Genomic DNA, 27,517 nt, shown 5'->3' with positions numbered 1-27,517 from the left:
ATTGCCTGGCTGGGAAGAGATAGGGGACACAATATATTTCAGTAATCACATTCACAAAATGTTTCACAGACTGAAATTAACCAGATTGTAAAAGCCTGAGATCCCAGAATGAGATTGAACACAAGAGTTACAAAATATGTAAGAAAAACGCATATGACACAAAACACTTCAGATCAGGATTATGTTCTTCTCTAAGTGATCCCATAACCCCGATCTATTCAGTTCAATAAGTGTTAGATTCCACTAATTATTGCATCACAAATCACCTTACCTCTTTCAGAAATCAGCTTCAAAGAAAGGTTTTCTATGGGACCCCAGGGTCAAGCTGAGAACCAATGCTGCTGAGGAGCGTGTGGGAAGCGCAGAGTCCAGTGAGTAGATGTGAGGAGAAGGTGCCAGGCTTGGGTTGTGATGAAGGCTTGACCAGGTTTTGATGAAGCCTGCAAATCAGCAGTGAGCTTTATAGTGCCACCATATGGATCATATTTCCCCCGTTTTCTCTTTGAGCTGCTGCCAGGTCGTGAGATAAGTTGCTGACGACTCACGGCGAGGGGAGGTACTGGACGGCTGGTGGCGAGGAGAAAAGATAACACACGCTTCTCCTCAACATATTTCAAGTCTTCACACACACCCACCACCAGGCACCTACCCAGGGCCTAACAACAAAACTCTCCCTCCCCCAGCCTCCCTCTTCTTCTCTTCCCCCTATCCCTTCCCTCCCGCCATCCACTTCTGATTGCCAGTGTTTTGATTTAAACACCTACATGGTTGGCATACCTACTTAGCCCCTTTGTGTGGTATGTGACCCCGGGGTCATTGGAGCACACACCTCAAACACACTCCGACAAGGGAATGAATAGTCCTCGTAAAGTTCCCGCATTGGTCAACAATTTAGCAGACACTCTCAAGGTAGGTGGTGGACACTCTTGTTTGGTAAAGGCACCTAGCATTTGTTATAAGATCCCCAAATGATAGAAAGCAAAGTCCTCCTTTTCATGAGCAGATAACAAACGATAAAGAGGATGAGCAAAAAAATTACTTCCTCTCTATAAAATGTATAATTTACTGTTATAGTCCAAACTTGTTTAGAACAATATTAAAGTATGTGTATTAATCTATCTATGTATGCACGTATGCATTGTATGTACCTATACATACTTATGTATGTATATATGCATGTATGTACGTACGCACGTACGCACGTATGTACATATGTACGTATGTACGTATGTACGTATGTATGTATGTACGTATGTATGTATGTATGTATGTATGTATGTATGTACGTACGCACGTACGCACGTATGTACATATGTACGTATGTACGTATGTACATATGTACGTATGTACGTATGTACGTATGTACGTATGTATGTATGTATGTATGTATGTATGTATGTATGTATGTATGTATGTATGTATGTATGTATGTATGTATGCACGTATGTATGTATGTACATATGTACGTATGTACGTATGTACGTATGTATGTATGTATGTACGTATGTACGTATGTACGTATGTATGTATGTATGTATGTATGTATGTATGTATGTATGTATGTATGTATGTATGTATGTATGTATGCACGTATGTATGTATGTACATATGTACGTATGTACGTATGTATGTATGTATGTATGTATGTATGTATGTATGTATGTATGTATGTATGTATGTATGTATGTATGTATGTATGTATGTACGTACGTATGTAGGTATGTACGTACGTATGCACGTATGTATGTATGTACGTAAGTATACGTACGATTGTATATATGTATGTACGTACGTGTGTATATAAAATAATCCTTATTGTACAGCAAAGACAAGCAAACACCCTTATGTTTAGTCTTTACTAGAACACATTATGATGTACATTACGTGTTACAGATACATAGGTTAGAATAAATTAGAATAAACCAGATTAGAGCATTGTGTCAAGCAGAATAAATGAAAAAGATGAGCACACTGCGTAATAGTAAGGTGTCTTTTACCTTTGGTTTCTATATGGAGCAGGTTGGGCTCTCCAGACTCCTCAATGGCAGGTTAGGTTAGTTTTGCCTCTGGTGAAGAGGAGAGAGGGTATTTAAAACCGATCTCTCTCTCTCTCTCTCTCTCTCTCTCTCTCTTTCTCTCTCTGTCCCCCTGGGATAGCTGTAGGGTGACGTACCACTGATCACTGAGAGAGATCACGAGCCCCAGGGCTCTAAAAGTCTCATCAATGAAATGCACACCATCCTGACATGTCAATCAAAGCCAATAATGATCTGCCGGGAGGCCACGGCTGCAGAGACTACAGAGCCTACTTTTTGGGCTGAAGGGACTGCATGGCTACCCGGAGCTCTACGACAAGAGTCCAATACATAGGATGTTAGAAGAGAAGCAGTGCAGTCCTTAATCTGAGAATGAGTCAAATACACAGTCCTTATTCCAGTCCTAATTCTAAACTGGTGTTTCTTAAACTTTTTCATATCGAGGAACCCTAAATTAAAATATTTGGCCGCGGACCCCTATCTGAAAATATTGTGTGCCAGGGACCTGTTACAAGATTTGTTCAAAATCTAAAAAAAAAGATTTCAAGATAGCGATGCGACTCCTCGTGAGCTTGTAGATCGGCTATTTCCGATTATCCGAAGAATAAAATAGCGTTAAAGTGGTTAAACTGTTTTGATGCTATATTAACTAATTTTGCTGGGACTCCATGGCACCCCCTCAAGGACCCCTGGGGGTCCCCAGACCCCACTTTGAGAACCACTGTTCTAAACATAGTAATGAGTAAAATACATAGGCAGTTAGAATAGAGGCAGGGCTCCAGTCCTTATTCTAAACATAGGAATACGTGAAATACATAGGCTGTTAAAACAGAGGCCCAAGTGCTTATGTTAAACAAATACATACAGTAGGCTGCTAGAACAGAAGCAGGACTCCAGTCCTTATGTTAACCACTTGAACGCTCTATTCATAGTAAAAACGGACCTGAGTTGCACTGTACTTGGTGCGCTTTTTTTCGGGATCTAAACAAATCTCTTCGCCGGAGATAGCCGATCTACAAGTTCACAAAGCAACACGTTGTGAGCTTGTGAATCTGCTATTTTCGGCAAACGTTTCCCACCAGAATAGGGATCCCGGGGTTCAAGTGGTTAAACCTAGGAATGGGTCAAATATATAGTAGGGAGTTAGAACGAAGGCAGGACTCCAGTCTTTAAAGTCCTGGGGCATTTACCGTGTGATTCATTCGCCCCAAAACATTTTTTTTATATGTTATATGTTTTTAATGTTGCTTTATTACGCAGCAATAAAGCAACATTATTTTTATTCGGAACAAGGAGAATTCTTCTGAGCTGCCACACTGCAAATAAAGGCATCAACCTGTATGAATGAGGCATCAAGTATAATATACTCGATGCCTCATACAGGTTGAGTATCATTTACTTGATACTTTTGATGTGTTTTCGAATCAAAGACTGTTAAAACAGAGGCAGGACTTCAAGCCTTATGTTAAACACTGTTTGTAGAGTTGAACAGGAAGGATGTGCACACCAAATTGCTCCCACAAGGCTTTTCTTCAGACTATTCCACTAATCTGTGGAAGAGCCTTGTGATTGAAAAGTCAAAGCAGAAAGTAAAACTCCTTTAAATGGTAGCTATTTGATGTGCAGATCTTTCTGTGAAGAAAATGCATTAAAACATTGTTATCCATATTGAGACACGCAAATGAGGAAGGGAGATTTATCAAGAATCGTCTTATTATTTTGGCACATAAACAGAAGTGTATTTTTGTCTCATTGTCAAAGATTGGAGGCTATTTTTGGTTACTTTCAACTGAGTCCAGAACAGAAAGCAAAGCTGATAAAGAAATATGTGTGAGAACGTATGCGCCTACGCGTAATAAAAAAAGAACTCTAATGACACGACTATACTGAATTTGATCTACCGAGCTGAACAATTCTTCATTCCTGCAGTTGTCTTGAAGCATGCACACCACCATCTGTCTTCCCAGAAATCAATGCAACAATCTGTTTAACAGATACCTCAAATAGCTGAGAAACGAAAAAGTTGCTGTAAATCTATCACCTTTTTGCCTGAACGTCCCGTACAGAGAAATGGCATTGCTGCTATTTTGTTTTTCTTTGATATGGGATTCGACAGAATGATAAGTTTTGAGTAAAGGCCTCAGACCAATGGATTGAAGTGCATTTGTGTTCTCCACCTCATGCGGTTCATCTTTCAGAAACTGTGAACACACACACACACACACACACACACACACACACACACACACACACACACACACACACACACACACACACACACACACACACACACACACACACACACACACACACACACACACACACACACACACCTGACGCACTACTGGTCATTGTGCAGTCTATTTCATTGGGCTCTTTCACTTTGAAAAACAAACTTTTGCATAACCTGACACAGAACTTCCAAGGGGCCACTGAGACCTGTTGAACTTAACCCTGACAGGGAGCAACAGCTTGACCCTTTGGGCAACAGGAGGCATACTTTCTCCCCTTGTGTTGTTTTTTTCACAGCCAAGGTCAGGGCACAGACACCTAAAGCCCGGGTGGTCCAGGCACTTTGTCTGCTGAGCATGTGTGTCACCACCAACCTCCAAGACCTGAGGGCCCAGCCATGAGCGAGAATGTTTGCCGGCTGATAGCTTCAAAGAACAACGCGCCAGAGAGAACACTCATACACCGGATTCTTCCGCATGCACCACAACACAGAAAGGTTGCGACCTATTGGATACAACTTCACATCCAAGCACATGAGCAATAAATGTGCACTATATGCTATCCATATGGGTGTCCAATCAGTGAAGACTATGTGTGCAAACTGTTCCAAGAGGCTAAGTAGTGACAAGAATGAAACGCAAAACCATCTGTTAGATTGGGCTTTGCACCACGGAGAAACATAAACCCGCACTGCTGCTACTGTTTGCCATGTTGCGTGTAATTCGACAATCTGCCACAGCATCACCCTGAATCTCAGTTGTCACCAGCAGCGCAGGGCATGGCTGGAGAAAGAGGCCCATGAGTAATAGGCAGAAGAGTGGCATCTTTACGAGCTGTGTGAAAGCCAGGATCATGGGGAGAGATATGAGGCCTGGGCAGAGTAACATCGCCAGCGCTCTCTGTTCAATCAGCAAAGACGACAGAGAGGTCTTAGCGGGATTGGTGCAAAATGCTGGACAGCCATTAAAGGGGTCTAGCAGGTGGAGTGGACACAGCTGCCCTAAAACAAGGTGTTAAGAGGCCTTGCGTGGTAACCTTTTACACTACCAAGTCATCAGGGTGACAGATTGAGACGGGGGATGATGGCAGGAATACAGTACACGGCATGCTTCAGGAGGACGGATGATGTAACCGGGTAGCTGACATGACAAGTGAATAAGTATTTTGTTCTAGGGAGGGGGGTCGCATTCTGCTGCACGCTTCACAATCAACCATCCACCGCGCCCGACTTATTGACATGCCAGGCGCACATTCACCACATTCACCTCCTAAAGGAAACAAGCCTGGTGGATCAAATGGTGTTACAGAGAGATTAGCGAATGAAAACCATCAAAGTACAACAGTTAGTTCTTGCAACATGCAAACTGAGCAAGATCCAACTTACAAAGTAAAGTGGCCCGCTGCTCACCCAATTGCGTGAGTATGTGTCTAAAGCCCAGTTTATACTTCATCGCACAACAGTGTTGTGTGCGGCAAACAGCCGATCTACCAGCTCACAACACGTGGGTTGCGGAGGGGGACATACCTTAGTGAATAGCTTGAAGTGTCTTTAGGGCTCATGACACAGTTGAGCAGCAACGTGGCCTTGGAGTCATGCTGGATGAGCCACCAGGCCTGTCACTGCAGTGATGGATATCGGCGAAGGGTCACCCCAAGCTCAGCTCCAGCACTCAAAAGTAGGGCCCTCACATAAGCCTCTCCACCTGATCCACAGTGCTCCCATCACACGAGGCCAACTGCCGATGCAACTCCACAAGCTTTGGCGGAACAGGACACATACAGCTGTCACCGTAATATGTAGTTATCCACTGAATGTCATAGCTAAATAACATGCAGTAGAAAATAGAAAAGTAGAACCTAATTAATTTGCATGTACGTATACTGTAGTATCGTTGGAATTCACAATAGCATGCCAATTAGTGTTCCTCAAATACACTTTCTGTTGACTCTTCTGTTCTATACAGTATACAGTCTATTTTACAACTGCACATGCTACTATTTCATTTAAGTGATTAGAGTAAATATTGATGCAGAGATTAAGGTTTTAATGCAATGTTCCCATAACCATGCAATGCTTTCATCATGGTTATGACATGACATGTTGCTATACACATTCATTGTTGGCTATGGCTTATTTGAACATAACAAGTAATGTACTTAAATTATATAAATGAAAAAAGCTAAACATTGAGTGTACCTTTTTTAATGCAAATTATATTTTCTTGTCTGAATTCAAAATGAGTGAAATTTCCTCAAAGACTGACCTTGGTAGTGTTTTCTCCAAGGCAGTGGTACAGTAGGGGGCAGTCTCACCTCAGCTGGACCGGCCATCAATCAAGGATTCCTGCTGAGGTGATGTCAGTATTTTGCATCATGTGTTGTGGCTTCATACTGTGAGGACACGTGGTTACAGCTTTTGACTCCAGAGATTTATTGGGGAGATAAGGAGTCAGATGGTTTTGAACGTATGACTACGCACATATATCTTTCAGAATAGCTAAATGCTCTGCAAGCATTCAATCAGTTGTGATTTGAAAACGTGAAGTCCTATTTAGGATCCAACTCTGCAGTATGTATTTTAAGAATATAAACAATGACATCACACTGCAGGTATTTATGTGTATACCGCACACAGTAAAAATGTTTACTGTTTACTATTTATGGAGTTGCCTGTCTGGGTGTCAGAATGTTTTTCTGCCTGCAGTGCTGCTCTAGGATAGCTGACCTGGATAACCATAAGTATAAGAAAAGCTGCACTGGGTCAGTTCAACCTAACAGTCTCTCACTTCTGGGAAGCTCTCATAAAAGGTCCTCTGCAATGGATGCTCTGACAAACACGCATGGGATTCTGACATATGAACACAGAGCAGGAATCCTAATGAAATTTATGGTGACATGACACTAAGCATCTGTGTTAGCTTAGTCATCTTATAAGGATGGTCCACAAGGATGATCTCATCAGCAAAAACATAATATCTAATTACGTCCTCTGTATTCAGAAACAGTATAGGGCTGCATAAACTGTATGTATCTTGCATGTTTACATGTTCCCAAGGTTTATTCACTTATCAATTAATTAATAGTTTAATAGGTACAAGTTAGGAAGCCAATTTGTAAAATTATACAGATATTAGAGCAGCTTACAGTCCCAACAGGAGTTTTTCAGCAGTTAAATTGACCTGGCACTGTGGCCCAACACAATGGTCAGTTTACACCGGAGAGCTCATAGTTCAATGGGAAGGCACAGAAGATGAGACATTATGAAAGAAGACAATGATACACGTAGATACTTACTCAGATACTCTGAACCACTAGTCGAGGCTGACCAGCAGAGTTGGACAGCTATACTATGTATTTATTATTATTGTATATGATAGTATACTGTACACAGTAATCATGCAGTCCTGAGCGTAGGTTAGAGGTTTGATTAGTAATGAAAGGTGTTGAGAATACTCTGAATAGTTCAGGAGATAGTCACATCTATAGGGCTCCAATATCTTTTATCGTCTTAGCGAGTGTTCAATTTATTACTCCAATAATCAAGAAGCACGTTTTAGGGGGATTCTTTTTCTTTTATATTTTATATATTAACAAATCAACAAGAAAAAAATCCAATAGATTTTCTATAATCAACTAAATTGATTAACCACTAAAGTCATCCCTACTTAGTTGTACAAAGGAGTCTTACAAAAGTAGCAAAATTTGCCGATCTACAAGATCACAACGTGTTGCATCTCGCTGCGTTTTGAGCTTGTAGATCGGCTGAAAATAGATCATCTTAATCTATTAAATCAAATAGTCCAATTAACTGTTACTTGCAAGTTGCACCCCTAGTTGGATTAGTTTGTTATGCTTATGTTTGGATGAAGGTGCAAGAGTAGTTCTAGTGCTCAGATGCTCTCAGCAGACAAAGCAATGTTCTCACTAAATAAGTGTAGAGGAATATCTGCGGAGTGAGTGGACAATGATTTCACCTTGAAGATATTTGATGGATGTATGAGCTACTATGCTTCAGTTACTATGCATCCCAGAAAGGCCTACGGCTTGACAGTCCAGCTAGATCGAAGCCAAGAAACAATATGATCTGCATCCGAAAGCTTTTATAGCTTATAAGGATTTATATGGACCGTGCCCTTCAAAATTTACTGCCACAATTATTCACGGGCAGCAAGATGGTCCCACTTTGAGTTTTACTGCTCTTTTCAAATTCTTGTTGTCGATTTCTCAGTCGATATATCAGATTCCTTTTGAGGTGATTTTAGGCGAAGAAACAATTCATTCTAACTTATGATTACCATGCATTTCATTTTCTGCAGAAAATAGGTGGTAACATTGTGCGCAATATCAAATTTATGTTTATCAGAGTTGGATTTCTTACTCTGAATGAAGGAGGTCCAAACGCAAAAATAGATATAATATTCATGGTTAAATATGGCAACTCATTTAGATGTACGTAGGTGGATGGTTTCTAATACAACAAACCTGTATCATGACTGAGACATCACTCATGGTTGAATTTATTAATTTGGTCATCAAACACAATGCATGTGTGCACTTGCTGTAAAAGCTGTCAGCACTATGGCTATAACAGAAATAATCTATGATGACCTATCTTTAATTTGAAAAGCCTCTCACTGTCTCCAGTTGCAGATCTCTGCTGTCGGGCAGAAACCAGCTATGTCCAAAATATTAACTTTTCAGGTAATGAAAAATAAAATATTGTTTTTAGAACAACACAATACTGCAACAAAAAAAAAAGTCAGTATGGTGACTTTATACATTGTCAGATACTTGAATATGTCCTTATATTATCATCACTTTCCCCAAATACAGCTCAAGTGCAGTTAGGAGGTTTTTGACCATTAATGTGGAGACTTCGTCATTCTAATCAATGGGGGACAAACCACCTAACTCCCACCTAACACCCAACTTTTTCAATACTTTTCATTGGTTCAATATTTGTAAAACCCACACACAGACAGACGTAAAGGGTGTTCAATAGCACTGAAAAAATGTCTGTTATTAAATAAAAATGTCCTTGTTCATTTGGAAACTGTTGGGAATATTTAATTATCACAATTATCTTAGGTTTTTCTGAAGTAATAATGATTCGCAATGAGAACTATGGGAACACTGACAACACTGCATATTATCACTAAAATAGAGCAATGCTTTTTGTCACTGTTACTTATTACCAGTGCTATCTTCTAAAAGCCAGTCCACACCGTTGCAACTCCTCAAATGGCACATCTCTAAAATGGCTTTGTTGCAAGGAGTTGGTGTGGACTGGCCTTAACCCACACAAGCAACATTTACCTTTTAATATTGAATGTTTTATGCTTAACATAATGCAGCCGATTTGAATATCAGATCCACAAATATAATTTGATGTAATTACCACACACAACTTGCAGTTGATGCGGTGCACATGCTAGTCATACTTGGATTGAAGTTCATGGACTAGTTTGCAAAATGAGCTAAGAGGGAGCATTGTTTTTGACAAATGGTCAGCCTGTACGTCACTATTTTACATTACATATCGCACGATAGCGATATGCAGCTCTGTCATATGGCCATAAATCCTTTATGTGCTGTTTATGTGGGTTTTATGGAGAAAACAAAAATAAAGTGTTTTGTTTTGTTAAAAAGTTAAAGCTCTATCTTCTGATAGTAATAATTGCTATAGTGTTTGTTCAGTAACACCCCCCTTTAATGACTATGGTGGTATAAGGTTAAACCAGCCTGGTAAGGGAATCATCTAAATTATTTATTTGGGTTGATTTTCTTCCATATTGGGCTGTGCCCACAACACTGCCATGGAGGGCAGTGAGGAACCTATTTGGAAGGAATGGAGGCCACAGAGTTACAGCATGTTAACCCTTAGGGTCAGGTGTGATATGTAAACCCACCCAAGCTAAAAGAACTCCTCTGATCTCATGCCGGGAAAAATAGCTCATGGCCTGTGAACCTAGGCTATGGTTCACCTCTGTGAGAGCCAATTTTATTGAAGACTATACAAGGTCTGAACTCATATTGTTAAATTCTCCTCTTACTTGTCATATTAGGTGAACATTCGTCAAAAATAGCAGATCTACAACATAATGTTGTGAGCTTGTAGATTTCGTGAAGCGATTTGGTGTAGGTAAATAGCTTGTATAAGGTTAAAATGGAGTGGGTTAAGGATAGACCCTCTCGGTCAACGGAGTATGTTTAAGTGGTTAAAGCTCAAAGACTCGAAGCAAGGTCAAGGGAAATACCTGTACTGAATTCCAATGCACACAGCACAGCACGGCAAGTAGCAACCTCATGCACAAAGCTAAGCATCAAATATCATAATGGGTTACTGTCGCAGCTTTGCTTGAGATTGCTTTAGTGTTGTTCGTTATGGAGATGCTTTGTATCCCTGTCGAAGAAGACAATTTTATCATTTGTCAACTAGTATTATTCTCCTTCAAATCATGCACTACATGCTTTGTGGTCTTTAATGACATGTCAGTGCATGTGATGGGGCTCAGCATCTGAACATGTCAGGACTTCAGATCAATAGGTGGAATAAGTACTTTTCTCACCTTGCTGAAAGGCCTAATAGATTAAGGGCCCCTGGGTAAGCCTGTTGTCAATCCTTCTTTCTCCGTAACCTAATGTACCTTGAACAGCTGTGTGAGGGCACTTAGCTGTTAGGCCAGGATGACAAGCCATTGTTCAGCTTGATATATAACCTGCAATATGTGAAAGAGGAGTTTGTTGAAAGGTAGGGTGGCATGAGTATGCCAACATCGATATAACCTCATTACTGCTGTATTTTTTATCTGTCTTGGTAATCAGCAAGTCCAATCTTTAAACATTGCCTTTCCAAGGCCAATTCAGAGGTAAAGAAAATGAAGCGAAGAGAAACAAACAGTTATTTTTTTATTTTGTTGTTAAGTCCAAGGACCACAATGGACTAAAGTCTGTGACATTGTTGTTTTTTATCCTTGACATTCTTTCTTCTTGAGAAGCATGTTTGTCTTGTGTTTTTGAGCGGTGTAGCCGCTCCTATAAGTGGGTTTGGGACCCATCCGTGGCGAAAGTTTTTCTTTCTGTCGCGAAAATGTGTCTTTCGCTGTACTGTGATTGGCTGATTGGCTGTGACGTACTGTGATTGGCTAGCGAGACGCATGATGAAATTAATAACTCATAAATATCACCGCTCACTTCACACTGGGTGTGATTTTTAGCGGCGCTAGCCGCCTGCTCTATACCTGACTTTGTCCCTGTTCACCGTCAACGCTCTGATTGGTCAGACCCGTCAACGCTCTGATTGGTCAGACCCGTCAACGCTCTGATTGGTCAGACCCGCTTGGTAAGACCCGTCAACGCTCTGATTGGTCAGGTGCGTCAACAAAGTGATTGGTCAAGCTTCACGTGACACATGGCTATAAACACATTATAAACACATATCGATGACAAAATGTATCAAAGGCGCCGCTACCTTCACACAGGGTGTGATTTTTCTTTTATACCCAACATCAAATAACATCAAGTCAGCTTCAGCCTCTGAAAATTAGGATGGACATTGATTTATGGGACATTACACTGTAGGATCACTACAGTCAGTCTTTTTTGTTAATAATGCAATGAAGATCGGTTTGCAACTTTTTTATTTTGGCAAGGAAATAACAAAAATATTGTCATGACATGTACAAAGTGCTTAATTATCAGTGAAGCAGTATTTCAATATTGTTTGAATACCACACAGACACATTACATCATTCTTTCCTTGTATACAATCTACATAGAAACATTTATGAAATAATTCTAGGAATTCACAACAAAAAAAAACACAATTAAACACGTTCAGAAACATATATTGCAGCTCTGCAACCAAGCTGTATTGCATTTTTCAACCACCAGTATCCAATTACCTAAAACAACAGAGAAGAATTGCAGATGAAGCAAAGTGCATTCACAGACATGAGGCTTTTATTTGCTAGGATCTGTGATGTTTTTTTTGTCAAATCAAAGCATTTGAGGAGATTCTTCAGCGAAAATCATATTAAAATGTTCTTCTCATCTGTGAAACATTGGGTCTTTATAATCAGACGCTAAATATTGCAACAAGCAACAAAACACCACAAAAAAATAAACATTATTCAACAAGAAGATCAAAACTAAGACAACACTGCATAATGTATTTGATTATTAACTAAAACTATACTTCTATAAGAGTTTATCTCATACTGAAAGCCTACACAAAGTATTAGGCTGCTGTCATGGTTAAATATAGATTAAAGAATGCTTACAGATTCGGCATCATGCTCCAATCCTGTATCATGATGCTCCAGCTCTTCATCTCGGAATTCCTTTATTATCTTTCAAAATAAACCAAATGACCAGTTTACCACTTATTGTCCAGTGTCTAACTTTATTGATTAGAATTATTATCTTGATTGATGAGATAATGCTTTATCACTAGTCTCACATAGCCAGACGATCGCTACTGATAGCTCCGCCTACTGATCTGGGGAAATCTAAATTCAATGAACAGCCTTGCGAAAACCAGAGAAAACCAGTGGTAGCAAACCTACAACCACTGCTTTGAAAACCAATCCTGATATTAACGTTTTCCCTTCCTTAAGTAAATAAAATAAACAGCTGACTCACTTTGAGGAGTTCAGTGTATCGGTCTGGGTCCTCCTCCATTAGAGCTCTTATCTGGCTGTTGTAGTGCTCAGCGATGCTCTCCTCGACAGCCACAGTACATGCCATGGCTCCCTCCTTTCCCAGCAGGGCTGTGGATGCACCTGCACAAGACAACAAGGGCTGAATAGCGCCTACAAGCTCGGAAAATAAAAGTACACTAAAATAGGTATATGAATTACTATGAACAATGCATAATAAGCAAGCATAGCATAACACAATTAAAACACTTTAAAAGGCAAATGTAAAACATCACACAGATTTGTAATGCAGGCATACTGGCAATTACTAGCCTGGCATGGCCAGACTAATATCACTGCGTAGATATTAGTCTGGAATCTCTGTGTGGAACCTGCATTTCCGAGGGGCAAATTAAAAAAATGCGGGATAAACCCGCCCCATATTTGCATATTTGCTCTGATTGGTGAACTTCGGAGGGAGAGAAATAAAATCTCTATTGAGAGGGGCCAGACCTAATCTGCCAAGGGCAATTTATTTTGCAATGGCAGATTCGTCTGGAACCAGGCTAGGCAATTACTATTTTATCAAGATTATCAAACTTGTCTTTATTTCTCCGTTTCTGTCTTGGTTTTACTGTTGAGCATTCCGGTGGAGTTGTGCCCCTAAATTAACAAAACATTGATCATTGATGCGGTTTCCTACAAGCCAAACTCAACCTTACCTTTCCTTTATCATCTAAGCCAGGTTTCTATAAGAGTACAAATCCCAAATAGCACACACGATAACTAGATCAGATCATGTGTAATTACTGTACAAAGCATTTCTCTACTCTAAGTGAATCAGATATTCTGTGGCTTTACCAACCTAATAAAAATCCAGTGATGTTCCATATGGGTAATAATATTGTTGGGCGAACTCTGTTCTCAGCCAGGATTTCACTGAATTTTGCGAGATGTTTCTTTTCTTGATCCCACATTTGCTGTAGAAACAAGGAGTAATAATAGCTGTGAGACTGCAAAAAAAGTTAGTCTAATAAGATTTGGTGTTATGTTTTCTTTAGCTAGAACAGTGGTTCTCAACCTGTGGATTGGGACGCCCAGGGGGGTCCTCACATGATTTTGGTGGGGTCCCCAGATGACAGTGAAGTGACAATTTAATGACTTTTAAGACCTTTTTAATAAAATGATAATAATTATTAATAATAATAATAAAAAGAAAGAAAGAGACGAAAAAGACCATTACTGCATCAAAGGTTAGCAACAAACTATATTATAAAAACTGGTCAAACACATAACATATGAAAGAGGCAAAAAAATAGTCAATCTACAAGATCACAACGCCTCACTGCTATTTTCACAATATTTTCCTGTGGAACAGAGTCACCAGTCACGGCCTGAAAAGGTTGGGAACCACTGAGCTAGAAGCCTGCGAGATGAATTGTGCCCGTACCTGGATAAGAGGTCCCGTCTGAGATCTTCCCAACACTGCCATCTGGCCAGCGTAAATGCGGTTGGCACCATATTCACCTGCATGATCCACACGTAACATTCTGTCCAGCATTGCCTTCTCTTCACTGTCTCGAGGGGGTGGAAGCACACTGTATTCCCGCGAAGACACCAAGATGGGGCCTGCTGGAGCACATGCACAAGAATGTAGTCACATTAACCCATTAAGACCTGAGGCTGATTCTACAAATGCCTTCTAAATCAGTAGTTCTCACTTTCAAGATATGTAAAAAATGTTCCAAAATAGCAGATGTACAAGCTTGCAGTGCGGCACAAAGCGACGCGCTGTGAGCTTGTATATCTGCTATTTTTGAATAGCCAACGCAAAAATCAAAAATTGACACGGATGCTTTCCCGCTTTTTTCGATGAATTGAATACACAGGACCCCAATGGAAACAAGCCATAGGCTTTCTTGGGTTATCCTTTTAGCATCCTTTTGTATGAATCTGTACCTCTGTGCTTTTTTCTGCAAACTGTTAATAAAGTATTCAATCAATCAGTTCATTTTAATGGGTTAAACAGATGGATCAGTAACTTCAGTATCTTCTTGATATCAGAGGGTGCAAGGAAAAGCCTATTGTTCTTTGGGGCTGAAATGCATTTCATATCTGAATGAAACCCCACTAAAAGCCATTCCTAACAAGTAGGTTCTCCAATTTGCCACCATTAAGGCCAGTTCTCATAGTGTGGTCCAGGGACCCCCAGTGGTCCTTGAAGGGGTTCCAGGGGGTCCCCAGCAAAATTAGTTAATATAGCATCAAAATAAGTTTAACCACTTTAACTCTATTTTATACTTTGGCTATTCAAAATAGCAGATCTACAAGTTCACAACGTGTCGCCATGGATCGTGTTTTGAGCTTGTGGATCAGCTATTTCTGAAAAAGAAATAGAAAAATCTCTTCTTTTAACACAAATCTTCTCTTATTTTGGGGGTCCTTGACATGAAAATGTTTGAGAACCACTTATTAGGCTCATACTCAAGAGAGAATAACATCTGAACAGAGATCATGCCCTAGCCTTGGATCAAGACTATCATAGATGTATTTAATCGATTTTGACAATTTTATATCTACGATAGTCTTGGCAAGCACCCCCCAGTGCGTCCTGCTATTTCACCAGGAAAGCCTGTACTTCTCCGTACATGTACAAAAAAATACATAAAAGGTGCTTACCCGGTTGCCCCAAATGTTAACTCGCGCTTCGTAGTCTTTGTGCAATGTATTAGTCCTTTTTTTTCAATAAAGAAGCGTTACAAGCGGTAGTGACGGGGCGCATACGGTGAAAGCCGGAATTGCACTCAATGTAAACAGGAAGTAAAGAGGGAGAAAAATGGAGTTCGGCCACAGACGGGATTAAATCACATATCTATTGAAAAATATGGACTAATACAGTGGACAACGACTCCGCAGCGCTAATTAACATTTGGGGCAACCGGGTAAGCACCTTATATATATATATATATATTGTTTTGTACATGTACGGAGAAGTACGAGAGGTTTACTGGTGAAACTGCAGGACGCACTGGGGGGGGGGTGCAGGCCAAGACTATCGTAGATACAAAAGTGAAAGTCAGACTCGATACAATACATCTATAGTCTTGATCCAAGGCTAATCATGCACAGTGTGGAGCTAGCTAACCTGCTTTGCTGCTCAGGTGAATGATGGTGTTTTTAGCATTGGCTAACAGTAACACACCAGCTTACCTCTGAATTTCAAACATTGCCGAACTATCGATAGATTGACATTTTGCGACCACTGTTGCAGAACAACGTGCGCAGCTCTCTGCATGTTGGAACACGTTACGGGTTGACCAAATGTCGTCTTTTAGTACACAGAGTACACACTGTTGTCATTGACCATTACACACCAGCCACAAGACTCATGGAGGTGGCGGCGCGTACTTATGATGTCATCTATGTAACCTCGCTTCACCAGGGCAGTTGTCAAAGTGTGGTCCGGGGACCAGTGGTGGAAGAAGTACTCACATTTGTTACTTAAGTAAAAGTATCGATACTGAAATTTAGAATACTCTGTTACAAGTAAAAGATCGGCATTCAAAATTTACTCGAGTAAAAAAAATACATAAATATTGCCTTGTATGGGGGCGCGGTGGTCCCTCCCATAGAGTTAATATATCGGTCCCTCCCCTCCTCCTTGACATGAAAAAGTTTGAAAACCATACGTGCTCTAGAGGGCGCTGCCGCTACAGGTTGCCAACTTTCTAGACCAGGGGTCTTCAACAGGGCGTCCGGGACCCCCTAGGGGGTCCTCAGAGTTACTACAGGGGGTCCGCCAAATCTTTGTATGATATGATTTATTTTTTTGACATTAACCACTTGAACCCTAGCATCCCTTTTCTGAGGAGAACTTCAGCCAAAAATAGCAGATCTACAAGCACACAACGCCTAGCGCTGCGAGGCGTTGTGAGCTTGTAGATCGGCTATTTTTTTGGCAACGAGTTATAGGTGTAGAGGGAAAACAGAGCAGCAAAAGTTAATCTGAAACACAATTTTATACAATATAGAGGGGGTCCCTGATTCATCTATCTCTCGGCTAGGGGGTCCTTGACTCCTTCGCCTGAAAACGTTGAAGACCCCTGTTCTAGACTCCATGAAGAACAGAGCAGATTTGTTGTCACAACAAATATTCAGATTCATCCAAAGTATTATTCATCACTTTGCTTTATTAGCTTTATTTTATTTTACAGTTAAGTAAAATAGACTCTGATTAAGCAATCTTTATGCCACAAGCTTTTGTTGTGTAAAATCCCTGTGTGATCTCAGGTGAGTTAGCCTATCTGTCAAATATTGTTGAGAGAGATTAGAAATTGAACATGTGTACCCATAATGCCTGTTAGGTGTAATTCATGAATTCTATTGAGAATGAGTTTACATCTAAATATGTTGTATATTATTTTTGCATATGCATGCTGCTGACTGACTGGGGTTACAGTTTTAATATGCAAATGTTATGATACTCTGTCACTGTTACAGTACCAAAGACCCTTTCAAATCATAGGCTAATATGAGCTTGTGCCTTCAAGACTTATTTTGAAGGACAGTTATTCCCACTGCTGTCTTTTTTCCATTTGGATATCAGATACTGTAATTTAACTGTAATTTACCCCCCAGTTTAGTTTAGGATACTGTGGTAGACTATATACTCTCATTCTTACTTGCAGACGGTAGCCTATTTCTCATGTTTTGTACTTGCTCAAGGTCATTTTCTGTTCTATGAATGTGATTTGAAATTTGTTTTAGTTTTTCTGATACACCTCCTCTCACATCGTCTCACATGTCCAAAACTGTTACTTTTTAGGATCCAAATTCAAAAGTAGCAAAAGTAGCAGATCTAATCAAAACACGTATAGCTTCGTGCCGTGTTTCGAGCTTGTAGATCTGCTACTTTTTATGCTTTAGTGTGACGCTGTAGTATGATCAAGTAGGGCATTCATTTACAAAAAAAACACAAAAAGTTAAAATATGGAGATAAGATGTTTCTGCCCGACAGCAACAATATACAACTTACAAGTGCCAACAATTTCCATTCACTGTGTAGGGACAGTTCTACGATTACTGCAATGCCAATGACACTGCCAAAGACATCAAGAGCTGCCAGCCAGCAACTTGGTGCTGTTGGAATCAACAACGTGGACGTAGATGCAGGAGCGCAAAGTACCGATGAGCTGGCCAGATGTATGGAGAACCGGGATGACTGGAGGCAAGGTCAACGATGGAGGTGCTTGTCTGAGGACGACCTAGAGAGAGAATGACCCAAGCAAAGCTCGGGTGACCAACGCCATTGATGGAATGGAGCGCTGGTGGCAATCTCCTCCTCTTTCCAGAGGACTGGGCTACAACAAGGTGAATGTAACTTTGGACCTTGGGCAGGTGAGAACTGCATAAGAAGGCGAAGAGGGGCATGCGATGAGTTATGATGAGTTATGAGCTCGTAGCTTGTTGCCTGATCTGACTGATCAGTCAACAAACAGGAGTTCAGTAAATGCAGTCTTTAGAAAGGATAATCCAGTAATCAAAATACAGTTCAAAGCCAGGATTCCAGTTAAACACGGAGCAAAACATATACAGTAGGCAGGGCTGGTGCAAGGCTATGTTTCTCCCAGGGCAAAAATAATCATAAAGCCTCCACCCCCTCAATTTGGACATCACAAAACACATGAGAAAACTCGTCATATTACTGTTGGCTGTATTTAAAACCAGTAAGCTGTTAAAACCAACATTAAACATAGGTTGTGACGTCACAGTTGGTTGTAAATGTTACTGTCCACATGTAAGAAAATGATGGCAAATCGTCAGGTTAGTCAGGCTATAAGGATATGTGCTGCTGTATGGGTCATGGTAACCCTTCCATTCCGACATCTCACTACTCCGACTAGTGGCTTCCGCGTGTGGTTAGGGTTAGGGTTAGGGTTAGGTATAGGGTTTGTTAACGTCGGAAAGGCGACATGTAACCACGGGTCATAGGCCATATAACCAGCTCAGTGGCCTTGTGATTAGAGTGTCCGGCCTGAGATTGGGATGTCGGGTTTCAATCCCTGGCGAGTCATACCAAAGACTATAAAATGGTTCTCTGCAGACTCACTCCCAATCTTCCGCCATAATCTGAAGACTCACCTCTTCAAACTCCATAGCACATGCCGTAGCACATGCCGTAGCGTAGCACTTGCCCTAGCCTTGACAACCTTGCAGGCTTATGCAAAGGTTAAAATTACATTTAGATAGCATGTTATGTAGACAGATGCCACGTTCATTTGTCTACCAGGCATCCTATAGTTTGTATAGTTTCAACTTTCAATGCACAGATTTCTTTTTATTTATATACTGTTTAGACTGATGATAGGTTTGTGGTTTACGATATGATCCTAGATTACTATTTTGTATGCATTTGATGTATTACCTCGCGTTTACCTTGCTTACCGTAAATTGCTCGAGATTAAGTCTAAACTGTTTAGGCAATTTAGGCATTTAGCATCTGTTAATTGTAAATTATACCCACAATGCCTCCTTGCTTGGCACTCAGCATCAAGGCTTGGATTGAGAGAGAGTATAGTCCCTGCGACACACTAGCGTCATGGGTGTACTGTACTGTGTATCAAGCTGCCTCACGCTACAGAAACAGGAGATAGGCTCCTGACCTATGGGCCACATGGTTTGGGATTGGGAACCATTGATTCAAATCGCTTTTGTCTATATTCTGTCTCATCCCACCTCTCTCTCTCTCTCTCTCTCTCTCTCTCTCTAATGTGTTCTGTCTATCTGTCATCTGCTCCATTCAGCACCGGGCATCAGGGATAGCGCCCACGGACACGAATGCCACGGGTGTGTGTGTGTGTGAAATGTGTTTGATAGAAACTTTGTGTTTTTAGCGGCGCTAGCCGCTCTATACCTGACTTTGTCCGTGTGCGTCAACGTTCTGATTGGTCAGGTGCGTCAACAAAGTGATTGGTCAAGCTTCACGTGACACATGGCTATAAACACATTATAAACACATATCGATGACAAAATGTTAATCTTATTTATTACATGTATCCAGGTACATTGGATCCCTCCACTTCTTCAAATGTAAGCCATATACATGTGAAACACGGGCAGTCGGGCACGGATATTTATGCTCCATAGTATGACGATGGCAAGCACTGAAAATAGTGTATATATACACTCTCAATACTTTGTATGATGAAGAATTTTCAGCTTTAAGATTTAATCTAAATTACATAATGTAATATTTGGAGGTTTGTCTTCCCCTCCTCTCAATTAGTGTTGTATTTAGTGGCCCATAGATGGCAGTCTTGCACAGACAAGCCTTTTGGGAACAAGGACATGAGCTAAGTCACTTGTCTAGTAGCGTCTCTTTTTAATTTGAGGTTTCGGTTGGAGATTATGTGTGCTGACCATACAACAACATGAAAAGTAATTGAGAAAACACATTTTTAAAACAAATTGATCAAATATCGGGATTTATATCAGAAAGCTCAGTTATGATATTTGTTTTAATATTTTTACATTACCTGTCCCCCTCTGAATGGTATCTATCATCACATAAGACAGCATTATTCTTCTGTGCCTACATGAGTCCTCCCTTTGATGAACAGACGGAAGCCGCCTCCGTGAACCTGATGAAGTAGTGTTGGTACATAAGAATCCTAGGAATGATGGGGTTGACTGCTATAGAGTTGCGATGGTCCTGGGTAAACAGGACTGTGAATGACGGGGTGTGTTAGTTCGTCTGCACGTGCATGTTTGTGGTGAGACTGTGTGTGTGTGGGGGGGTGTGTGTGTGGGTACTATGTGCGTATGGGTATGTGGGTGTCTGAGTTTGTGTCTAAGTGTAGGTGGCTGTGCAAGTGGGCCTGCACATTTGTGTCTGTTAGTGCACATTTCATTCTGTCCTGTCCTGTCCTGTGTGTGTGTGTGTGTGTGTGTGTGTGTGTGTGTGTGTGTGTGTGTGTGTGTGTGTGTGTGTGTGTGTGTGTGTGTGTGTGTGTGTGTGTGTGTGTGTGTGCGTGCGTGCGTGCGTGCGTGCGTGCGTGCGTGCGTGCGTGCGTGCGTGCGTGCGTGCGTGCGTGCGTGTGTGTTTGTGTGTGTGCTGATAGCTGAGCATCCCTGGGTACCACTTGATGGAAGGCTGTTTTCCCATGTGAGGACCGGTGCATATTGAGGATGGGGCTGTGTACCAAGGAGTACTTGGCGCCATGGTGAGATGCACTCGCGTGTCTTGCACCCTCAGGTCATATGGAGGGAGACTAGAGAGGGAGCCTTTCAACATGAGAAGTTTTGCCGAGAGGCTATAAAGAATGATCTGACAATGTACGCACTAAAGCCTGATTTATACTTGGATGAGCTGCGTTGGAGCTTGTAGATAGGCTATTTTCGAGAGCAGTACCGTTGAACGACGGAATATAAATGAAGCATAATCTGTGCTCTGTCAAAACATCTTTGAGACAGGCCTCTGATGCAATAAGTTACAGTAACTTACAGTAAGACAGACAGAAAGCTTCTGTTTTGCCCCTCGTGTGTTGGTTGTGACTGCTGGATGAATTAAAGGGCAAACCGCAGACTGAGACTGTGTACTGTATGCATCTATATGACTGCTACCTGTGTGTGTGTGTGTGTGTGTGTGTGTGTGTGTGTGTGTGTGTGTGTGTGTGTGTGTGTGTGTGTGTGTGTGTGTGTGTGTGTGTGTGTGTGTGTGAGTGTGAGTGTGAGTGTGCGTGCGCGTGCGTGCGTGCGTGCGTGCGTGTCTTCTGTTGTCTATGCATGCATCTACGCGTGCACGTGCATGCGTGTGTGTGCAGTTTATACATGCGTGCATGCATGCTTGTGCCCGTGCGTATGTGAGAAAGAGCGAGAGTCTACACACCCTTGCTCCGAGGCTCTGGTCAGACAGTGCATAGTTGTGGTGGGACACAGGCTATGGGCCTCTGGGCTACAGTGAGTCAACAGTGTCTGCTCACACTGAGGAGAGACGTGATACGTCTTGTCTTGCTTGGTCCCTACTGCCTGGTGTGGTAAGGAACACACGTGTGTGCGTGCGTGCGTGCGTGTGTGTGTGCGTGCGTGCGTGTGTGTGCGTGCACGTGGGTGAAATGCGTGTGTGTGTGTGTGTTGGTGGGTACTGCATTTATGAGGTTGCATGTATCTGTGCTGGGGGGATGTACTTTTGTAAATGTCAATCTACAGCATCCCAATTCTGTGGTGAACACTCACCAAAAATAAAATTTGTGTAGATCGAAAAAGAACGCACCAAGTACAGTGCAACTCAGGTCCGTTTTACTACAGGGTCTGAGTGGTTGATTTAATCCCGAGAGTGTGCAAATTATTTATAAATTATGGATGAATTGATTTATTCATTCAACTTTTGCTTGTCAGTCAAGTCACTGAAATACACTGGGTACTTCATACCCTCATCAAATGCTAGGGCTTGTGATACAGTACAGATACAATTGGAGGTATATATTGATGTTGGCCGATATATGATCTGGATCCAATGTTTCAGAGACTGTCTGCAAACTCTTGTGTCACCATAAATGTAAGGAAAAACATCAAATTAAAAGAAAACTAGGTTAAAAGAAAAATCAAAATTATGTAACACTGGATAAAAAGCCAACCATTTTATAGCTTAGTGGTATCCCTCTGGAAAAGGCACTATGTCTCGTAAAATACGGACAAGAAAATAAAGACATTGTGATTTAAATAAGTGTCCCAGAAAGCCACCCCTTTTTATGGATAGTTATATAAAACAGTGATGTCTCTGACATTATTGAATTGTTTACACTTGAAAATATCTCTTGTGCAACATTCAGACATAGTTAAACCACTGTTAACCGCCTGTTTTCATGAACATCGCAAGTGTGTTTAGCCGCGTCTTTGGAGTTTAATGGCATTTGTCTGTCTAGAAGTGTTCCTGGACTGGTTTGTTACGTCAAAGCAACTGAATATCGTGTTCAAATCTGCTCCTGAATTTCATGGGATTAAGAAATCCTACGTGTTTAGGCAACACTCAAGATTGTGATTCCTCAATGAACGAGTCTGATAATAACTACTGTTCCACATAGGAAGCCAGCGGAGAAAACATATTCATTACTCAAATCTTTTATGATGTCTATGACCGCCCTGTTCAAGACTGTTTAAAGGTAGCATGTAAACAAGACAGAGAAAATGAGTCAAAAGTAGGGCCTAATTCACATGAAGAGGTCTACCTCAGTGGCATGCAGGGACATGTCAACAGGCTTATGTAAGAGAGAGGAGTATGCAAAATTACAGCTACTGTATGTGAGAGATGTAATGTGTATGAAAAGGAAACTGAAACAGGACCATTATTTCAGTAACAAAGTGCACCGGATCAGTGACATTTACAACAGGGTAAATGATCGGCGTTTCCGAGGGAGGCACATACACATTTGCAAAGATCATCAAATCCAAATGCGGAGGTAGATAAAAATGATTTACGGTTGGGATCTATTTGATGGGTGTGATGGCAAACCAAGCAGACCTTCATTTATGAAGCCTATCATTTACCTAGCATTTCCTGTTAGCCACAGGATGTGGTTATCATTACATCGCCTGCCCCTGCTTTCCTACATGGTCTCCGGAAGTAACATTTTTACTCTCTATTTTACTCAGTACAAACTGCGGGATTCCAATATAACAGTGCATAGTAGAAATAGAAAGGCCAGGGGAAGATAATGAAGGGTGCAAGCGTAGAGTGGTGGGGAACACATGGGCTGGATTACATGATTGCATGTAGCATGTTTCTGTTTTTACACCATTATTAGGATTACATTTTAGATGAAGGGGAAATGCTCTGAAAACTTTTAATAGATGAAGATAAATGTATGTTATTCATGATTTTTATATAATATATTATTTGCTTTCATCCATTGAATTGAAAATTGAAGTGAGTACTAGTTTGGGGTTTCTGCATTAATAGAAGGGATTTATTCTTGAGGAAAAAATGCGATAACGATCAAGCACATAAATCAGACAGAAACAGAATCATATATGTTAATATACCTCTGGGTCAATTAGCCTCTTATAACTGAAATATGTTGACTTGGCACCAATGGCATTAAAGCTGGTCAACAACTAAAACCAGTAAAAAAGAAATGTGAGGCACACCATAATACATTATTTGATTCTCTCTCTCTCAGTACAGCAATGGAAGAAAAAAGGCCATAGTTTTAACTTCTTCTTTTTTTAATGCATCCTAAATCAATGTTTGTCTTTTTCTAGCAGTATTTCATAGTAGTCGAACACAAACATAAGACCTCACAACAGTACACAGTATAGCTGCAATTCAAAGAGGCCATCCTCTCAACTTATTGCCCTATTTCAAAAATAGCCAAAATAGCCGATCTACAAGCTCACAACTCATCGTGATATGACGTTTAGTGGGTTTGAAGATCGGCAATTTTTACTATTGTTTTGATATTTGGGGAAATTTTCACCTATAATGACATGAACAGAATGGAGCATATCCACACTGTACTAACAAGACAGTGTTTTTACAATGCATAATCTTGTCTATGTAGGAGTGGACGACTCCCTTATAAATGTCAATACCATGTTCCTGGCCAGGCTGGCCTCCCCCTCAATTCTGCCTGCAGATATTTTTAGCATTGCTTGGTTAACAATCATCACATAAAAACAGCAGAAACTGTCTGTGTCAACATGTGTCTTACCACTACTGTGTCACGACCTGTGACACGGTGGAGCCGTTCTACGTCAGCAACAGCCAGAGTGTGTGGGAGCTTGGCTCCGTGCTCTATTAAGGGGAAGCCAGTCTCATGTTATTGGGCAACCAGTGACGAAGGCCTGTCCCGTGGATTTCCACTCGCTGCTATTTTCAGGGTCGAAGAAGGCCTGTTTTGAGTTTGCGGAGAAGCCACAATATCCTATTAAGCATTGTTAAAGTAATTGAGCGATGTTTACTCAAAGGGCCTGCCTGCATGGTTCAACTGAGGTACTGAGATCCTGGATTCTCTGCAGATGTTTAAGGTACAGATGAAGTTTTGTGACCATAGGTGGATGGATGGTTAGATGGATAGAGAAACTGAGATGATTGAGATGAGATGCGTTGTTGAACAGTTGCTTCAAAACAAGTAAGTATACTGTACATCCAAATGCTCCCTTGCTCTGTGAGATAAGCCTGATTACATACGATGGTGTCGCACATCGAAACTAGCTGATCTATAAACTCACAATGCATTGTATCCGCAACACGTTCTGAGCTTGTAGATCAGTTATTTTTGGCACAGCTAGCAGCATATCGTGTCCTCAGTGACCAGGGTTTAGCCATTCTGTGGACTGTCTGGTGCAAACTCAGACACAGTCTCCACAGTCTTTAGAACCAGACCAAACCTGACTGGATGGTAGCAGGGCCAGGAGGGCGTAGCACCTTTGTCCTACCCACCCATTCAACATTACCTGCTGGCAGGTGACGCCCCAGCCTGTATAAGTACGTGCAGTGACAAAGATCATCACTCTCCCCCTCCGGCTTCCCTCCCCAGAACATGGCCAATTGTGTTCGTCTAGAGACGCTCCGCAAGCCGGATGCACCACGGTGGATTCAAACCCCTGCCTAGACTCTGTGGTGGTGGGCACGTCCTTTGCCCCTGCGCCACCCGAGCTATATACGATGTCTTTGTCTTTACTGAAAGCTTTATGATTTTCATAGTGAAATATATGCAGAGCAGGTTATGTAGGAGTTATAATTGGGACACCAACCCAAGTGTCAATGAGTTCATCTTCAACGTCTGTCATTACCATAATCAATCCTTGTGTGCAAAAAGACAAAGCATTTTTAATGAGTCTCCCCCGCTAACTTCTTCATTCCTCAGGCTGACAGTCACCAGTCGTGGTTTTCCTCTGAAGGGTAATCACAGTGTGTCTCATCACCAACACATCCTGCTTCCAGGGCTGGTGCAGGATGACTGCTAGCCTAATGTCTGAGAAGAGTATCTCTGCCGCGTCTGAGGTTTAGAGATGGGTTTAAGATTAGAATTACTGGAAAAAAGTGGTTGGGGAAATAAGTTCCTACAAATAGGAATATTCTATAGTATTATAGGTATAATATAGTGATTGCATATGCTAATCTACCGGAGGACTTAATTTATTATGGTCAAGTTGGTTATCATTTAAAATAAATCAGGTTTCTATAAAACCCAGATTATAGTTATGGCCAAGAATTTCTAGTGAGGTTACAAAGGTTAGGACTCTGCAAGTGTATACGTATGTGAGGCATAGTCACTGAAATGGGGTGAGTTGAACGTTTTTTTACAGGTATATCTGGTCCTTCAATCTAAATGGATGAGTCTCCTTAGCAGATGCCAGGTCACCAGGGTGGTAAATACTTTTTGGTCCCATGGCACTCACAGTGGCATGTGAGACAGGTCTGGAGTCTGGAGGGCATGCCGCGTGCACACACACGAACGTGCACACACCGTCAGTTTCTTGTGCACGCCAAGCACATCACTGGTCCCTCATGAAAAGAGGAGTACAAACTTGTAGAAAGAGGGATGAAGAGATGATGGGGAGGATGGTGGACTGGGTAGAAGAGGGAGGGAGAGTAGCGGAAGACAGAACCCAGTTATAATTGCTTGCGTAGGCTGACACATTTACAGCCTGCGCTGGAACCACGCCACGCATTTAAGACTGCTTATTTGAAAAGGAAAAAAGAAGAGAAAAGATATTTTGTTCGCTGGTTGCTTAATCTGTCTCAGCCCCCTCCCTCCGCTCTGCTGTTGCTAAATTTGTACCCCCCTCCTCGCTCCAGCGTAAGGGCCCAAAATGACACCATTATTTTGACTAGACTGTTTTTCCTCCCTGGGACAGAGGCCAGGGGAAGTGTAGGTGACCCGGACTGGTTAACCACCGTTAGACCACGGGTTGGCTGAGGCACTGCCGCCCCCACAGCCACCCTCCCCCTCCGCTGCCTGCCAGCTCCACATTACTACTAGGCCACTACACGCAATGACCACAAGTGGCCATGCTCCAGTGTCAGCATCCCATTGGGTCACGCTGGAGGCCCACTTTCTCTACCCATCGGTGTAAACACACTGCTGTCTGGCCGTCTTCTGTCTGGCCGTCCGCTAGCGTGGAGCTCTTCTGAGTCGTTGTTTTTATGGGCCAGACGGTCATTATGTGTGTATGCTTGTATACGTTATATTACCCACCATGAGGCTATAGCGGCAGTTAGCAAATCCTCGCTTGTTGTTGTGTGTGCATGTGTGCGTTGCGTCAGGGGGAGTGTGTGTGTGTGGGTCTGTGTATGAGCTGCGACTCCTCCTGCCCTTTAGCCCCGGGTTCTGTCTGAGACTAATCAGCTAAATCTTGGTTAAGAGGCCAGGTCTGCACATATGCACTGGCCATGAAGTTTATTTAGGAGAAACCCTAATCACTCTCTCTTTCTCTATTCCAATCAAATTGTGGAATGTATAACATTGACCACCACCCTTTTATAGATGGCATTTACAAACAGACAGTACACCATTTTATTATTCCTTGCCTGTGGGACACAAGGAGCACATGTAAACGCGAGAGAGACCACAATGCATTGCATATACTGTAGGGCCTCCTTTGAGG

The 27,517-nt window shown here is 41.6% G+C and overlaps 1 protein-coding gene across 2 annotated transcripts; it reads right to left on the bottom strand.

Moving 5' to 3' along the window:
* Positions 1-11,891: 11,891 nt before the first annotated feature.
* On the bottom strand, positions 11,892-16,300 carry LOC311059349 (5-demethoxyubiquinone hydroxylase, mitochondrial-like). Of its 2 annotated transcripts, none has more exons than XM_084077208.1 (6): positions 16,118-16,300; positions 14,358-14,539; positions 13,773-13,887; positions 12,912-13,051; positions 12,551-12,619; positions 11,892-12,172 (listed from the first exon to the last, which is right to left on the bottom strand). In XM_084077208.1, exons 1-6 carry the CDS (start codon positions 16,200-16,202, stop codon positions 12,095-12,097), a joined length of 669 nt encoding a protein of 222 aa, XP_083933334.1. In that variant the 5' UTR covers positions 16,203-16,300; the 3' UTR covers positions 11,892-12,094. The 2 variants fall into 2 exon arrangements, with proteins under 2 accessions (XP_083933334.1, XP_083933335.1); XM_084077209.1 differs by having other exon boundaries at positions 14,358-14,536.
* Between the last annotated feature and the right edge of the window lie 11,217 nt (positions 16,301-27,517).

The sequence above is a fragment of the Gymnoscopelus microlampas genome, assembly GCF_963454915.1.
Source record: "Gymnoscopelus microlampas genome assembly, chromosome: 2".
In the NCBI taxonomy this organism is placed as follows: Eukaryota; Metazoa; Chordata; class Actinopteri; order Myctophiformes; family Myctophidae; genus Gymnoscopelus; species Gymnoscopelus microlampas.
This window is presented reverse-complemented; position numbering and strand designations above follow the sequence as displayed.